The sequence below is a fragment of the Nomascus leucogenys genome, chromosome 11, assembly GCF_006542625.1.
Source record: "Nomascus leucogenys isolate Asia chromosome 11, Asia_NLE_v1, whole genome shotgun sequence".
NCBI classification, from domain to species: domain Eukaryota; kingdom Metazoa; phylum Chordata; class Mammalia; order Primates; family Hylobatidae; genus Nomascus; species Nomascus leucogenys.
Genome location: NC_044391.1, coordinates 33,007,692 through 33,025,679, shown reverse-complemented (window position 1 = coordinate 33,025,679; position 17,988 = coordinate 33,007,692). Strand labels below are relative to the sequence as shown.

The following is a 17,988-nucleotide window of genomic DNA, read 5'->3' as shown; positions in this document are numbered from 1 at the left end:
CAACACACTTCTAAATAATCAATGTGTGAAAGAGGAGTTCTCAAGGAAAATCAAAATGCTGGATGAAAAGAAGATATAATATATCAAAATCTGTGAGGCAGCTAAAGCAGTGCTGAGATAGACATTTGTAACACCAAATGCTTACATTGGAAAAGAGGATAAGACACAAATCAATAATCTAAGCTCCCATCTAAAGAACCAAGAAAAATGGGAGCGAAATGAGTTGAAAGCAAGAAGGAAAGAAGTAAATAATAAACATAAGAACAGAAATCAATGAAATTGAAAATAAAAAATAGAGAAAAACCAATAAAACAAACAGCTGCTTCATTCAATAGATCATTAAACCTCTAGCAAGGGTGATAAAAGAAAAAAGAAAAAACACAAATCACCAACACCAGGAATGAAATAGGGAATGTCACTACACACTTTACAGACGTCAAAAGGATAGCCATGGAATACCTCAGACAACCTGATACACATAAATTTGACAACAGACTAAATGGGAAGAATAAAAAAATCAATAAAATTCAACCTACCACAACTCATCTAATATGAAATAGAGCATTTCTACACAGAAAAAAAAGAGGCAACAAAGTCACAGTTCACCAAAAAAAAATACAGACCAAAATGCCTCATACGTAGATAAAAATCCCTAACATATTAGCAAATAGAATTCAGCAATATATAAAAATAATTAAAATATAAGACCAAATGCAGTTTATTCAAGGATGCAAGCCTACTTCAGTATTAAAAAGTTAGTCAATGTAATTCACCAATTTAACAGACTAAAAACGTAATCAATACAGCAAAAGCTATTTGACAAAATTTAGCATCCATTGATAATAAACTCTCAGAAAAAAATAGGAATAGAGAAGAACATCCTCATCTTAATAACACCTAAGAAAACCGATAGCTAACATTATCCTTAATGGTAAAAGACTGAATGCCAGTCCCCAAACACTGGAACAAATGGTCTCCTGGCAATCCTTGGTGTTCCTTGGCTTGTAGCTGCATCATTCCAAACTCTGTCTTCGTTAAGCACGGTGCTTCTCTGTATGCCTTCGCATGGCCTGCTTATAAGGACACCACCCATTGGATTTAGGGCTCACCTTAATCCAGTAAGACCTCATAAACTAATTACATTTGCAAAGGCCTTATTTCTGAATAAGGTTATATTCTGAGATTCTGGTAGACATGAAGTTTGCAGGAACACTATACAACCAAAGTACATTGATTATAATAATGTCAATATTCTGGCTGTAATATTGTACTATGTTTATACAATCTTGCCTATGGGAGAAACTGGATTAAAGGATATATAGAAGCTGTCAAATTACAATTTCATGTCAATCTACAATTACCTCAAAACAAAAAATTATAGATATAATTTATAAGATATATAAACTATCTTTAGAGGTTATATAGTATGTGTATCTTCAGAATACTTCATTGGCCATCTTGACAGAAGAAGTGTTAAAATTATTTTTATTTTTTTTCATTTGTAGAGCTTAAACTTTCAAAACACAAGAATATTTCAGAACCATAAACATTCAAAACAAGAATATTTCAGAACCACAGAAATGCATCAGCCTCATTTTTTTAATTTGTTTTGAAAACTTCAGAAAAGTTTAGACATTCCTTTGTGATCTTGTGAAGCATGGAATATACATTCATTTGAATCCTCTTTAAGAACAATAAAATTTCTCCATTATTTTGAGAAATCAAAAAGAAGTCTTCTTAAAGTTTAATATGTATTTCTCTGGAGTTTGTATTGGCTGAAGAGCCAATTCTTAAATAGTAAATTATACAAGAGTAAGAACTGGGCCATTCTAGAAAATTGAAATCTCAGTATAAACTGAAACCCAGTAATTTCTCCTAGGTCTGTCCTTTACTTCATTTATTGAATTACACTGATTCCAAATAACTCTTGGGCAATTGCAGAAATGTAATCGTCTTACAGTTTTTGAGGAACTCGGGTAGTATCTGTGATTTACATTAATCAATATATACTCTATTTCAAGAAAACCTATAATAAAAATCACCAAAGGAATAGAATTATACATAGCAGGTGTTCTTCCCTATGTTTCCTTGATTAATGAAAAAAAGCTTATGTATACATAGGGACAACTGTTAAGTAGAAATCATTCTTTGAGAGTTATGTCAGTGTTGATTTGGTGTGCTTAGCAGCTGAGCAAACCTCAAGAAGGCTTTGTTTCAGCAATCCTGAAGCAGCTATGTCATCTGGGGTATATACCCTGGGATTTGTTTTGTGTCAGGAAAATTTAGGACACAGACACACATGTGGAGTTTGGGAGTGGAGATTCAATAGGCAGAAGAGAAGAGAAAGAGAAATATCTCCCTCTCTAGAGAGAGAGAGGGGTATCTGAGCAGAAAAGACCCGAGGGAGGGGGATGTGCCGGATTTTATAGTCAGGTTTGAGGAGGTGGTGTCTGATTTACATAGGACTCACAGATTGGTTTGATTAGGTATGATGTTTACATAGCTTATGGGAAGGCTGGCCGCTCAGCCCTAATCTTATTATGTAAATGAACTCTCCTGTTGATCGGTACCATCTTGTCTGTTCCTTACTGTACATGTATGTGGCTCATAAAGACAAGGGAAGGTGGGGCTGCCATTTTAAACATGATTGGCACAACTGCCAGCTTCTATGGCTGCAGCTCAATTTTACAGGCTATTCTTTGTTAAAAAGGAAAATGATTTGGGGCTGCTTTTCATTAAAACGGAAACCTTACCAAGGACTTCTGTACCCTCACTATCTGCCTAAGTAATTTTTTCTTAACTCTTGTATCAATACTTCCTTGAGTCTTTATCACATTTCTTTTTTTGTAGCTCAAAATTTTGTGGTTGATTATTCTATTTAATTTATTGAAAATACACCAAAAGCTAAAATAAAACTTATTTTTGAAAAAATGGCCACTAAGAGCACAATGTTTTAACCTGTTTCCTTTTTTTTTTACTTGTTTAAATTAGGGGTTGGGAGTGTGTGTGTATTTTTCTTTTCTAACTTTTAAGTTCAGGGATATACATACAGGTTTGTTACATGGGTAGATGGGGAGTCATGGGGGTTAGTGTATAGATTTCATCACCCAGGTAATGAGCATAGTACTCAATAGGTCGTTTTTCAATCCTCACCCTCTTCCCACCTTACACCCTCAGGTAGGCCCTGATGTCTGTTTTTCCCTACTTTGTGTTCATGTTTATCAGCTTCCACTTGTAAGTGAGAACATGCAGTATTTGGTTTTCTGTTCCTGCAGTAATTTGAATAAGGATAATGGCCTCCAGGTCCATCCATGTTGCTGCAAAGGACATGATTTCTTTCTTTCTTTGTACCACATTTTCTTTACCCAGTTCACTGTTGATGGGCATCTAGGTTGATTCCATGTCTTTGCTATTTTGAATAGTTCTGTGATGAACATATGCATGCATATGTCTTTATGGTAAACTGATGAATTTTCCTTTGGGCATATACCCAATAGTAGGATGGCTGGGTCAAATGGTAGTTGTTTTAAGTTCTTTGAGAAATCTCCAAAATGCTTTCCACAGTGGCTGAACTAATTTATATTTCCACTAGCAGTGTATAGGTGTTCCCTTTTCTTGGAAACCTTGCCAGCTTCTGTTATTTTTTCACTTTTTAATAGTAGCCATTCTGACTGGTGTGAGATGGTATCTCATGGTTTTGATTTGTCTCTGATGAATTGTGATGTTGAGCAATTTTTCACGTTTGTTGGCCATGTGTATGTCTTCTTTTGAAAAATGTCTATTCATGTATTACAGTTTTCCCATTCTTTAATGGGGTTGTTTATTTTTTGTTAATTTGTTTAAGTTCCTTATAGATTCAGGATATTAGACCTTTGTCAGATGCATACTTTGCAATATTTTCTCTCACTTTGTAAGTTGTCTGTTTACTCAGTGGATAGTTTATTTTGTTGTGCAGAAGTAGCTCTCTAGTTTAATTAGGTCTCATTTGTCAATTTTTCTTTTTGTGGCAAATGATTTTGGAGTCTTCATCATGAAATCTTTGCCAGGGCCTATGTCCAGAATGGTATTTCCTAGGTTTTCTTCTAGAGTTTTATAGTATTAGATTTTACATTTAATTCTTTACTCCATCTTGAGTTGATTTTCATATATGGTGAAAGGAAGCGGTGGAGTTTCAATTTTCAGCATATGACTAGCCAGTTATTCTAGGATAACTTATTGAATCAGGAATCCTTTCTGTATTGCTTGTTTTTGTTGACCTTGTTGAAGATCAGATGGCTATAAGTGTGTGACTTTGTTTCTGGATTCACTAATCTGTTCCATTGATTTATGAATCTGTTTTTGAATCAGTACCATGCTGTTTTGATTACTACAGCTTTGTAGTACAGTTTGAAGTGGGCAGTGTGATGCCTTTGGCTTTGTTCTTTTTGCTTAGGATTGCTTTGGCTATTCAGGCTACTTTTCGGTTCTATATTAACTTCAGAAGAGTTATTCTAATTCTGTGAAAAATGTCATTGGTGGTTTGATAGGAATAGCATTGGATCTGCAAATTGCTTTGGGCAGAATGGCCACTTTAAAAATATTGCTTCTTCCTATCTGAATTAGTTCATTTTCACACTGATATAAAGAACTACTTGGGACTGGGTAATTTTTAAAGAAAGGAGGTTTAATAGAGTCACAGTTCCACATTGCTGGGAAGGCCTCAAGAAACTTACAATCATGGCAGAAGGCAAAGGAGAGGCAAGCACCTTCTTCACAAGATGGCAGGAAAGAGAGCAAAGGGGAAAGTGTTACTTCTAAACCACCAGATATTGTGAGAACTCACTATCATGAGAATAGCATGGGGGAAGTGCCCCCATGATCCAATCACGTCCTGCCAGGTCCCTCCCTTGACATGTGGGATTACAATTTGAGATGAGATTTGGGTGGGGACACAGAAACAAACCATGTCACTATTCAAGAGCATAGAATGTTTTTCCATTTATTTGTGTCATTTCTGATTTCTTTGAGCAGTGTTTTGTAATTCTTATTCTAGAGATCTTTCACTTCCTGGTTAGCTGTGTTCCTAGGTATTTTATTCTCTTGGTGGCTATTGTGAATGGGATTGCATTCCTGATTTGGCTTTCATCTTGGATGTTATTGGTGTATGGATATTCTGCTGAATTTCATACATTGATTTTGTATCCTGATAGTTTGCTGAAGTGTCTTATCAGGTCTAGGAGCCTTTGGGCAGAGATTGTGGGGTTTTCTAGGTATAAAAGCTTGTCATCTGTGAAGAGAGATAGTTTGACCTTATCTTTTCCTATTTGGATGCCTTTTATTTCTTTCTCTTGCCTGATTTCACTGGCTAGAACTTCCAGTACTATCTTTAATAGGAGTGGTGGGAGTGGGCATTCATTTGTTTGTTTGTTTGTTTGTTTTATTTTAAGTTCTGGGGTACATGTGTAGGATGTGCAGGTTCATTACATAGGTAAATGTGTGCCACGGTGATTTGCTGCACCTATCAACCCATCACCTAGGTATCAAGCCCAACATACATTAGATATTTTTCCTGATGCTCTCCCCCACCATACTCCCCCAACAGGCCCTAGTGTATGTTGTTCCCCTCCCTGTGTCCTCATTGTTCAGCTTCTACTTATAAGTGAAAACATGAAGTATTTGGCTTTCTTTTCCTGCATTAGTTTGCTGAGGATAATGGCTTCCAGCTCCATCCATGTGCCTTCAAAGACATGATCTCATTCCTTTTAATGACTACATAGTATTCCATAATGTATATGTATGAGATTTTCTTTATCCAGTCCATCATTGATGGGCATTTGGGTTGATTCCATGCCTTTGCTATTGTGAATAATGGTGCAATGAACATGAACATGCATATATCTTTATAATAGGATGATTTATATTCATTTGGATATATACTCAGTAAAGGGATTGTTGGGTCAAATGGTATTTCTAGGTCTAAATCTTTGAGGAATCACCACACTGTCTTCCACAATGGCTGAACTAATTTACATTTCACAAACGGTGAAATGTAATTTGTGTAATTTACATTACACCAACAGTGTAAAAGCATTCCTATTTCTCCACAACCTTGCCAGCATCTGTTGTTTCTTCACTTTTTAGTAATAGTCATTCTGACTGGCATGAGATGATATCTCATAGTGGTTTTAATTTGCATTTCTCTAGTGATCAGTGATGTTAAACTTTTTTTCTTATGTTTGTTGGCTGCATGAATGTCTTCTTTTGAGAAGTGTCTTTTCATGTCCTTTCCCAGTTTTTAATGGGGTTGTTTTTTTCTTTTAAATTTAAGTTCCTGGTAGATTCTAGATATTAGACCTTTGTCAGATGGGTAGATTGCAAAACTTTTCTCCTATTGTGTAGGTTGTCTGTTCACTCAAGTGGGTATTCTTGTCTTGTTCCAGTTCTCAAGGTGAATACTTAACAGCTTTTGTCCATTCAGTATGATATTGGTTGTGTGTTTGTCATAGATGGCTTTTTTTTTTTAGGTATTTTCCTCTGATACATAGTTTGTTGATGGTTTTTAACATGAAGTGATGCTGAGTCAAAAGACTTTTCTGCATCTATTGAGATAATCATGTGATTTTTGTTTTTAGTTGTTTATATGATGAATCATATTTATTTGTGTATGTTGAACCAACCTTTTGTCCCAGGAATAAAGCCAACTTGATTGTGATGGTTTAGCTTTCTGATGTGTTGCTGGATTTGGTTAGCTTGTATTTTTTGAGGATTTTTGCATCTATGTTCATCAGGGATATTGGCCTAAAGTTTTCTTTTTTGTTGTTGTGTTTCTGCCAGGTTTTGGTATCAGAATGATGCTAGCCTCATGGAATGAGTTAAGGAGGGATTCCTTCTTAATTTTTTGGAATAGTTTTAGTAGGGTTAGTACTAGCTCTTCTTTATATGTATGGTAGAATTCAGCTGTGAGTCTGTTTACTCCAGGCCCTTTTGTGGTTAGTAGAGGTTTTTTATTATTGATTCAACCTCAGAACTTGTTATATGTCTGTTCAGGGTTTCAGTTTTTTCCTGGTTCAATTTTGGAGGTTGTATATTTTTAGGAATTTATCCATTTCTTATAAGTTTTCTAGGTTGTGTGCATAGAGGTATCATAATAGTCTCTGAGGGTATTTTGTATTTCTGTGGAGTCATTGGTTATGTCACCTTTGTCATTTCTTATTGTGTTTAATAGGATCTTCTCTCTTTTATCTTTATTAGTCTAGCTAGCAATCTATCAATCTTATTTATTCTGTCAAGCCAGCTTTTGGTTTGGTCATTTTTTTGCGTGTGGGTTTTTATTACACTATTTTGTACAGCGCAGCTTTGTTTTTGGTTATTTCTTGTCTACTGCTGGCTTTGGTGTCACTTTCCTCTTGTTTTTCTAGTTCCTCTAAGTGTGATTTTTATGTTGTTAATTTGAGAATTTTCTAATTTTTTGATGTGAGCATTTAGTATTGTAAACTTTCTTAACACTGCTTCAGCTGTGTCCCAGAAAGTCTGGTATGTTGTATGTTTGTTTTCATTAATTTCAAAGAGCTTCTTTATTCGTGCCTAAATCTCATTGATTACCCAAAAGTCATTTAGAAGAAGGTTGCTTTAATTTCCATGTAATTGTATGCTTTTGAGAGATCATCTTAGTATTAACTTCTGTATTTATTGTGCTGTGGTCTGAGAGGGTGGTTGATATGATTTGGTTTTTTAATTTTATTTTTTGAATTTGTTAAGAATTGCTTTATGTTCAAGCATATGGTCAATTTTAGAGGATGTGCTATGCGTAGATGAGAAGAATGTATATTCTGTTGTTGTTAGATGGAATGTTCTGTAGAGGTCTGTTAGTTTCATTTGATCAAGTGTGACGTTTAGGTCCCAGATATCTGTTAGTTTTCTCCATCCCTTTACTTTGAGCCTATGAGTGTCATTGCATGTGATATAGTCTCTTAAGATAGCATAAAGTTGGGTTTTGCTTCTTTATCCACCTTATCACTCTGTGCCTTTTAAGTGGAGTGTTTAGCCTATTTACATTCAAGGTTAATATTGATATGTGAAGATTTTATTCTGTCATTATATTAGCTAGTTGTTGTCCAGATTTGTTTTTGTAGTTGCTTTATAGTGTCAATAGTCTGTGTACTTAAGTGTGTTTTTGTGGTGGCCAGTAACAGTCTTTCATTTCCATGTTTAGCACTCCCTTAAGGACCTCTTGTAAGGCAGGTCTGGTAGTAATGAATTTCCTTACTCTCTCTCAGAGATGCCAGTGAGTCATAGGTTTAGTCTCTTCACATAATCCCATATTTCACATAATTCCTTATTTCATTTTTTTATTTGTTTTCATTATTTTTGTCTATCTGATTTGAAGAACCACTCTTCAAGCTCTGAGATTTCTTCATTAGCTTGGTCTATTCTGCTGTTAGTACTTTCAATCGTATTATGAAATTCTTATAGTGAGTTTTTCAGATCTATTAGATCAGTTTGTCTTTTTTCTTAAAATGGCTATTTCATCTTTAGCTTTTCTATCATTTTATTGGATTCCTTAGATTTCTTGGATTGGGTTTCAACTTTCTCCTGAATCTCAGCGATCCTCATTGCCATCCAGACTCTGAAGTCCATCTCTGTCATTTTAGCCATTTCAGCCTGGTTTAAAACCAGCTCTGGGGAACTAGTGCAGTCATTTGAATGTAATAAGACACTGTGGCTTTTTAAGTTCTCAGAGTTCTTGTGCTGGTTTTTCTGTCATCTGTATGGGCTGATGCTCCTTAAATCTTTGAAACTGCTGTCTATTGAATGGGGCTTATTGCTTTTATATTATTTGGGTTTGACAGTGGTATAAATTGGGTTCAGTCAACTGGCTTCATTTCTGGGTGATTTCAGGTGGCCCAGGCTCAGCTCAGTACACTGGGGACCTGGGACCAGGCCCATGGCTTTGTTCTCTGGCCCCTCAAGGTTAAGCACCTGCTGTACTGCAAGGGCTGAGGTGTTCCTAGTCAGCTAGCAGCAACACTCTGATGGAGGATGCTGGCAAAAACACTACATTTGGGTAGTGACAATGGATTCCACACTTGGGCATGCATGCCATCAACTACAGGGCAGCATTGTGGCAGGGTCCACGTGTGTGTGTGTGTGTGTGTGTGTGTGTGCGTGTGTGTGTATGTGTGTGTGTGCACGCGTGCCAGCAACAACAGCAGCAACAGGGTGGTGGGCCCTGGCACAGTGGTTGGGGAAGGCTGCAGGAAGGAGCATGCTGGGGAGGGTCTATCTGCAGAAGCTCTCTAATGGTTAGGTGGTACCTACCAATGAAGGAGCTATGGTAGCAGCTGCTGGAAAGCACCCCCATTGGGCATCTGAGACTGTACTGCAAGTGGACAAGGCCAGGCAGTTACCCTGGGACAGGCTGGAAGATAGGGGATGCTCAGATCATACTGGGCCTGTGCCATGGGGAAGAAAGCTATGCTCTGTTCATGTCCTACAGTCAACAAAGGCCAAAGCCACCTTGAAGAATGTGGTGAGCCTTGGGAGATGGGCATCTCTGGCCATGCTCTACTGCAGCTATTTCTATGCCAAACGCTCTGGATTCTGCACGTGTTAGAGTCCTGTCCCTGATAACTCTCCGATAAGCTCACTCTGCAAACTCAAATGTCTGTGTGGGGAGTGGGTTCCCCTGCAGCTAGGATTCTGGGGTCCATGGCAAGAGTGGGCCATTCCATGCCTGTTTAATTCAGCCCTTTCCCAGGAGCCCCTCAGGGCCAGGAATGAATCCTGATGCTCAGCAGCCCACTGCAGAGTTCCCAGCTTCCTCTTCTTTTAGCCCAGGTTCTATGTTCTCCCTCTGTCCACTTTCAATGCCATCCTTCTGAAGATCTGCTTGGAGGGTGCAGGTCTTCTTAATGGTCTGGTCTCTTGGTGGGAGAAGCTCTTCCTGTCAGCCATCTTGTTTAACCTGTTTTCTTGATAAAACAATGTTTGCTTCCTAAAGTTTTCAACCTTATATATAAAATAAATTCAGACTCTAATAAGAATCCTCACGATTTCATACCCAGTAAATTTTATTTTATATAAATTATTATTTCAAAAACAATATAATAGCACCAAGATTTAAAATGACTTTTCATCAACTGAAGGAAAAAATGGAGATTTTAAGGTCTTTTACCCAAAACCTCTCATTTTAAATTAGATACTCTGAAAGTTTCCATAAGTAAAAATCATTACTTATGTTAATTGGCAGCTAATTTGCTACGTAGTATAGACTCTTCTGCCTATACGTGTCTTTAAAAGAATCCATTTTTATGTGAAATATGTATCATTGGTGTCAAGTTATTTTTTATATTCAGACAGTGAACCTTTTAATTTCTATATTTTATGTCATTAGTGTGCCAAACACTTCTGCTACTGGAAAGCAATGAAATTAATCATTTTTGGCTTTGGCGGCTGTTATGATGCACATAAACAGCAATCCTGATGAACTCGAGTGAGAAGGCTCACTGTGCTCATACTAAGCCAATTAGTGCCCAGTTATTTATTTTCACTGTAGTGGCGAGTGTGGGAGTGGTGGGGGTGGGGAGGCGGGGGAGATGTGGAGAGAGAGATAAGCACTACTAGTAGAGAAAAGCAGACATAAAATTGGCAGAATATTTTTCAGAACAAAAACTGTGGCAGTAAGAGGAATCAATGTCATAGGCTTTAGATAGCATTTATGACTGTGTGCTTGTGTGTGTGAAAACTTACAGGACGTAAAAGTGCTTACAATTAGTCTTCAAGTTTAAATTACAAACAGACATAATACTTTCATTTAAAAGTTAGGAAAATGTAGTTTAAAATTTTTTAATTTCTCTATGAGCTTCTACATGCAATCCCATGCAATTGGAATTTGATAGTCCTTTCATATAGGAGAATGAGAAATAGCTAAGCATCCATTATTTAAGTCATTTTTTCTACAAGCATGGGCTCTCCCAATTATCAGAGTGACAAAAGAACTGGAACTAGCTATTATTCAGGAAATGTGTGACCAAGAAAATGACTTTTTTTTTTTTTCGACTGTGTCTCGCTCTGTTGCCAGGCTGGCGTGCAGTGGCATGATTTCAGCTCCCTGCAACCTCTGCCTCCCAGGTTCAAGTGATTCTCTTGCCTCAGCCTCCCAAATAGCTGGGACTACAGGCGTGCACCACCACGCCCAGCTAATTTTTGTATTTTTAGTAGAGACGGGGTTTCACCATGTTGGCCTGGATGGTCTCTAGCTCTTGACCTCGTGATCTGCCCACCTCGGCCTCCCAAAATGCTGGAATTACAGGCATGAACCACTGTGCCTGGCCATGTATTCGATTTTTTTTAAAAACAAAAGCAAATATGGCTGTCAGGAGATAGACAGATATTATATAGATAGATAGACAATATACAGCTGAACTTGATTCTCTTCCTCTGTCTATATAGTTTTACATATCTTCATCACTTAGTCATTTTTAGTTAGTTCTACGTCCAGAACTATGGATATATGTTGACCTTAACTGTCAAATATATACAAAAGAGCCAAACTGCAGACATTAAAAAAAAAAAAAAGAAGGACAAGCAACATTTATCCACAGTTTATTGGTCAACTTATGAACAAATGTAGATAATTATAAATTAGTATCCTTAGTGATTACTAGATTTGTGTCACATATGCAGATAATATATTATTATTTAGATGTTTTGGAAATAATTCAGTGAGCACTGTAGCTGGGAGGTACAGAGAGTAGCCCCCGTTCGAGATCCTTCTTCATCTCACCTGGTACCTCTCAATCCCTGTGAACCAAAAGAGATGAGAGAGTTCTCCACCAGGAACTACTCAGTGGACATTTTTTTCATATATGTTAAAGCTATAGTCCCCCTCCTATTTTGTTCAGTCCTCTAAAGTTTTCTTTTACTTTCTTAGAATATTGCTATAGAATTTTAGATCTAACCTTAAGGAATATTTTGCAGACTAGGAAAGTTATATTCAGCATTATTAATTGCATGACCAATTAATGGTAAAACTGGTAATCAAACAATTTGCAAGACATCTCCAGTTTCCTTTGACTACACTTTATTGCCTCTTTTATTTCCATTCATTCTCTTTTTATTCTCAGGTTGTGGCTGAGAAGCATTGGAATAATGTCTTGGTAGCACCTCTTTAAGGATTTTCCTTTTCCATACACACAGAAAAATAATATTGTTGGCCATATATGTTCCTTTTGTTCATTTTTTAATATGTGTCTGTATTTTTCTTTAGCCTCAAAGCCAGTGGACTTAAAATTATGCACTGGCCCTATCCCTAATACTACACAGCTGTGCCACATTCCTTGTCCAACTGAATGTGAAGTTTCACCTTGGTCAGCTTGGGGACCTTGTACTTATGAAAACTGTAATGATCAGCAAGGGAAAAAAGGTAGGTAACGTGACCATGACATGCCTTTTATACCCACCAATTTTATCAAATCATGAATTATTTTTAAAATGCTCTTCTGTGTTCCTTGTTTGTGATATTTTCCAGAATGGCTAAAGACTATTAATTTCAAAAGATGAATCAACCTTCTCCAGTGATAGTACCAGAAGATTAAAACAGAAGAACGTAGGCATAAATGCTTGTTAATTTAGACAACATGATGGAGAGGATCTGAGACAGTTTAGTGCAATGGTTAAGATGAGCTGTGGGGTCAGGCCTGGATTGGAAAACCTACTGTGTCCCTTACTGTTTAGATAAGTTAACTAACTTATCTAAACCTTTGTCCCCTTATCTGTAAAAGGGATGTAACAATATCTGCCATCCAGATTGTCTCTAAGGAGTCAATGAGATAAACATAAAGCACTTAGTTCAGTGCCTGACCCATACCTAGTGCCCAGTAATAAAGCTGCTTATTACTTTGAAGAAAAAAATGTAAAAACTGTATTACGTTCATATGCAAATGATTGAGGAATAGAATAAATGCAATGGTTTTCTTATGGTAGACGTGGTGAGCTAATTTTCACATGATCTCATGATTGAAAACATTCTTCTATTTTGTTTCAAAGGCCAGTCTTCTAGTGATTCTAGTATGTTTACATAGCAATACACAGACTTATTAATTTTGTTACACACTGTCAGGAAGGGCAGCATTTAGGTGCTATTAAAGCACAAAGCAGGACTTTGAATATTTCACACTGGAGCCCACATAGCTTATGTTCCTAATTCAAATTTCCAGAGGGTCTAAAATCAACTGAACCTCAAAGAGATTGTTTCTCTGGAACCATCCAACTTCTTAGAGGTTCATTTTCCAAATTTAATCGTGACATTGCTGAAGATTTAAGAATAATAGCACTTTTGTCTGGTCATCAATATTTCTAAATAGCTTGAAATTTCACTCCTTTGAATATTCTATAGCTACAGACTTTCCAAGTTAACCAAAATCTATCTCTCTTTCTGTTCCCACCCTACTCCTCTATGCCCTACAAAGGGAGATGGGTACTATATGACATTTCTAGCCTTACCTTTGCAGTAGTAAGCTAAAACCAAAGGTTCTCATTTTTTTTCATTCCATTCATTAATCCACTCACTCATTTAATGAATGGTTCATGACCTCACGTTAGCTACAGTTTGGGGATACACCAGTGATTCAAAACAGAAATGACTTCTACCTCCACTCTTATCCAACTTTTACCCTGAGGTTTTATTCAACTTTCTGAAATACTAAGCCTTTGATGGTAACAACAGATTTTTCCTTCCCCCATAATTCAGGCTTCAAACTGAGGAAGCGGCACATTACCAATGAGCCCACTGGAGGCTCTGGGGTAACTGGAAACTGCCCTCACTTACTGGAAGCCATTCCCTGTGAAGAGCCTGCCTGTTATGACTGGAAAGCCGTGAGACTCGGAGACTGCGAGCCAGATAATGGAAAGGAGTGTGGTCCAGGCACGCAAGTTCAAGAGGTTGTGTGCATCAACAGTGATGGTAAGACAGACGTATCTATTATGTTTTTATGGATGTCCAACCCTGCATATACGTTTTTACTTTCTGTTAAAATCCTGTGTCTTCTCGCATTATAACTGGTTCTGTTTACAAACGTAGAAATAGCTGCTTCTCTCTCCCTCCCTCTCTTTCCCTGTCTCTTTCTCTTTTGTTCTTAATGAAATGTGGCAGTGGGAAGGATCCATGAATAGTAGCAAAATAATGAAAATAATGTTAAATGTGAAAACAGAACAGATCATATAACATAAGAATTAAATTATCATTAGGGCAATAATTGAATTGCCAAATTTAACAATAACAAGGAAAGGTAACTTTTTAAGTGACTTTTTAAAAAAAGTCTATAGCTCCAATGTTATAGAAAATGAAATGTAAACAAAAAAGGGTTGTAAGCATTGTTTGATTTGACTCTAAAAGTATTTTCCTTTAACCTCCCTGATATCGTGTCTTAGCATTATCATTTAATTTCCAGGCTCCCAATCCACGAGGCCCACCACAGCCTAGAGTTCCTGAACTGACCTTTGGCTCTCTAGGACTCCACTATTTAGGAATGTCCTAGAGCCCCTGGATAGTGGCTTTCCACAAGATTCTTTTCCCCAACCACAGGAATTACCTTGGACTTTTATAACTAATATTTGTTTGATAAAATATGCTGTCTTGATGTTAGCTCTGATATAAGATTTTTACATTCCTTCCAAAGAGTACTGCTACTGTTTTGGGGAGAACCCCTTACCTCTAAGTCATCCCTGAGTCACATTTACAAACCATAAGACTCCCCTAGACATACTTTAAAACCTCTGGACAAGATCATCTCTAAGGTTGCTCTATCTCTTGAATCCTATGACTCTGCACATCAAAGAAGCATGAGTGCTAAACCCCAGGGTCCAATGGTGGACAGTTTATGCTGTTTACAGCATGTGCAGAAACATTCTGGTGCCCTCTTGGGGGTACTGGAACATCTGGTAACCGTCATAATTCTTTCCATCCTATTTTCTTCCAGTAAGCAGAATTGTTTCCTCCTGTGACTCAGTCACTGTTCAGTCGTAAAGAAAGACACTCTCTGGGGTGGGAGACTGACAGACTGCTATTACTGAGAAATTAGCCTTTTGTCTTTGTCCAGGGTCTAATATAGTCATGCAAGACAGTATTAGGTAAAATCTGAACCAGTGCTTGAGTCTGAAATGGGAAGAAGGAGATCATTGCTCCAGATCTTTTATGATGAATTTTATATATTCTGCTTTTTGCTATGATAAGCATAATCTGCTGTGATATGTCCTCTCTTTAGCTCTTCTTTATTCTATAATAAAGAGAGGAAATAAAGGAGGAAGTAACACTCAGAGATTGGCAAGAAAGCAAAAGAAGCAGGTTCTGTTTCTCTATTACTCACACTTTAAATCCTAGTTTGGATTACACAATACTGTTACATTCTGAATTGCTGTAAAAACAGTAAGGGTCATATTGAATTCCCTCAGTGATAGTACTTGATCGTTTTTCTCAGTTCAAATAATTTTGCTTGTCCTTCCATAGTCCTATAGAGGAATTAGGGTCTCAGGTATTGTGAAAAGTATTTTTCAGTGAAACAAAAAGCTAAAAAGTTAATTTTGCATGGCACTTCTTCCTCAGTGTTATGCAATGAAAAATCGGATTTAGTCCGCTTGGTACAATGATCTTCCTGGTATTTGTGCTAATGGAATATATTTTATATAGACTAAAGGAGCCAGCTATTTAAAAAATATCAGTGGCTTATTTTCATTTTGTTAAGTAAAACTTATTTTGCAACACAAATAATTACCTCCTAGCTTGTATTGTAAAAAAACACTAAAAAACAAGCAGAGGTATGAGTTAGATGTGTGTAGTTGTACTGGCAATGTATGTTATAACCTAAAAAGCAAATTGATAAGTCACAATACACATGAGCTGGTTTTACTTTGTCTACATCACAAAAGGAATGAATTTTAAAAAGGTAAGTATGCAACTGATATGAAATTTGATATTGTCCTTTACAGGACTTCTTTTCCACAATTAAATTTTATTTCCTGACATTAATTAGTTGTAGTACAACTTAATACATTAGCTGTTTCAGCTACATGGATGTATAAAATCAAAATTTTTTTTTATTATGAATCCTAGAACCCGCTCAAATTTGTATATAAACTGAGATGTAATTGGGCAGATAGAATGAAACAAAAAGCTGGAGACTTGTAAATACTGCTCCGATATTATCATGTGGTCACCTGGTAAGTGTTTAGCAGCTGCACCAAATGTTGTTTGGTAATTAAATTGGGCCCAGGGAATTAAAGTTGATTAGTTGTAGACTCTACCTCTAGGCCTGGGCTGCAGCTATACATTTTGTTTTATAATTAAGTTAAAGCTCGACTAGGGACATGAAGCATTAGAGCCTGTGAACTGAAGAAATAATAAAAAGACTTTTTTGCTCCCACATTCCTCATAAATTTCACAACTTTATTAATGACCTCAAAACACTTAAAATCTATTTGTTTTCTGAAATATTCTTTGTCCAGACTCCCAGTGATCATTTAGATTTGCTGCTGCTGTTGTTCATTTTTCCACTTGCCTTCTAAGGAGGAGGCTTGGGGAGGGTTGTAAGAGATCCCAGGAGGAGTTTTGCATAGCTTCTCTGTCAGAGAAGAAGACAGAGGGATGTAAGAGAGTCACAAGACAAAAAAGAGCACAAAAGACAATTAGGCTCTCCAAAAAGAGATAACGATTTCAATGTAATAGAACAAATATTGCTCATTACTTAATGATCATCAGATACACAATTCCAGGTCTCTGAACACAAATGCAGGAACCTACTCCAAGGATCTGTGGTCTGGGGAATCAGAGGATGTTATACCTGTGAGAAACCCAAAACCTGCCCTATTTTAATTTTTTTGATATTTGAATATGTTTCATTTAAAGGTGTAACTCTAGCAAGGCAAGTGTATTTTGTTTCCTAAATTGGCTTGTTAGAGGCTGAACAAACCAGGCTATTGGACTGGAGCAAGGGGAAAAAAGTATTATTTCTTATTTGAGAGTGTAAATCAAATATTGTTTCCATGTTTCCTTCTCCTCTGCCAAAAAAAATGATGCTGTCTATATTTCCATATCATGCGTGCTATTTCAGATATCGAATATTGACACTTTTCCATGTGACTTTCAAAAAAAAAAGTCAGTTATGTTATATGTTTGTTTGTTTTTGCATTATTTTTCAAAGCAGTAAACCTCAGTGGTTTCAAATGCCTGAACTTCTGTGCGATCTTCCTTTCCTTTTCCCCACATCAGTAAAAGTTAACCAATGACATGGGCATAGGCAACTCACTTTCCTACTTGACCCAGATTCTTAAGAAACCCAACATACTTTTATGGAAGTAAATCATTGCAACTCAGCATTACCCAGCTATTAATGACACAGTATAAGAGTAATGAAGGTCACCGGCTAGGGCCGTCCTTGTGTATTGTGCCATTCTTGAATGGGAGTGACTCTGCTGTCCAAAGACTCTCAGCACCATGTCAAACCGGCTGGCTTCTAATAATGCTGAAGAAAGCCTGTGTCGAAGCACATGTGGAGATGAGCACTGAGGTAAGCCCTAAAAGCAAGTTTTTCTGCCTCTTTTGGGAACATTTCTACATATCATCAAAAGTATCAAAAGAACTGGCTTTGGAAACACTTGGGGGAAATTGACTGTGTTCGGCTATTTGTGCATTGCTTATAAAGAAATACCTGAGGCTGAGTAATTTATGCAAGAGGAAAAAAGGTTTAATTGGCTCACAGTCCTACAGGCTGTACAGGAAGCATGGCACTGTCAGGTGTTCAGCCTCTGGTGAGGCCTCAGGAAGCTTTTACTCATGGTGGAAGGCTAAGTGGGAGCAGGCATCTCACATGACAGAGTGGAGCAACAGAGGGAGAAAAGAGGGAGATGCCGCACATTTTTAAACAACCAGATCTCATGAGAACTCACTCACTATCATAAGGTCAGCACCAAGGAGATGGTGCTAAAGCATCCATAAGAAATCTACCCCTGTGATCC

General features: G+C 37.1%; 1 protein-coding gene across 1 annotated transcript in view; it reads left to right on the top strand.

Moving 5' to 3' along the window:
- The window catches only part of THSD7A (thrombospondin type 1 domain containing 7A), a 465,539-nt gene that overhangs the window by 277,683 nt on the left and 169,868 nt on the right, over nucleotides 1-17,988 (top strand). Inside the window, exons 5-6 of the mRNA XM_003252566.3 lie at nucleotides 12,248-12,403; nucleotides 13,730-13,942. Coding sequence (XP_003252614.2) covers nucleotides 12,248-12,403; nucleotides 13,730-13,942 — 369 coding nt within the window. The remainder of the gene's footprint in view (nucleotides 1-12,247; nucleotides 12,404-13,729; nucleotides 13,943-17,988) is intronic.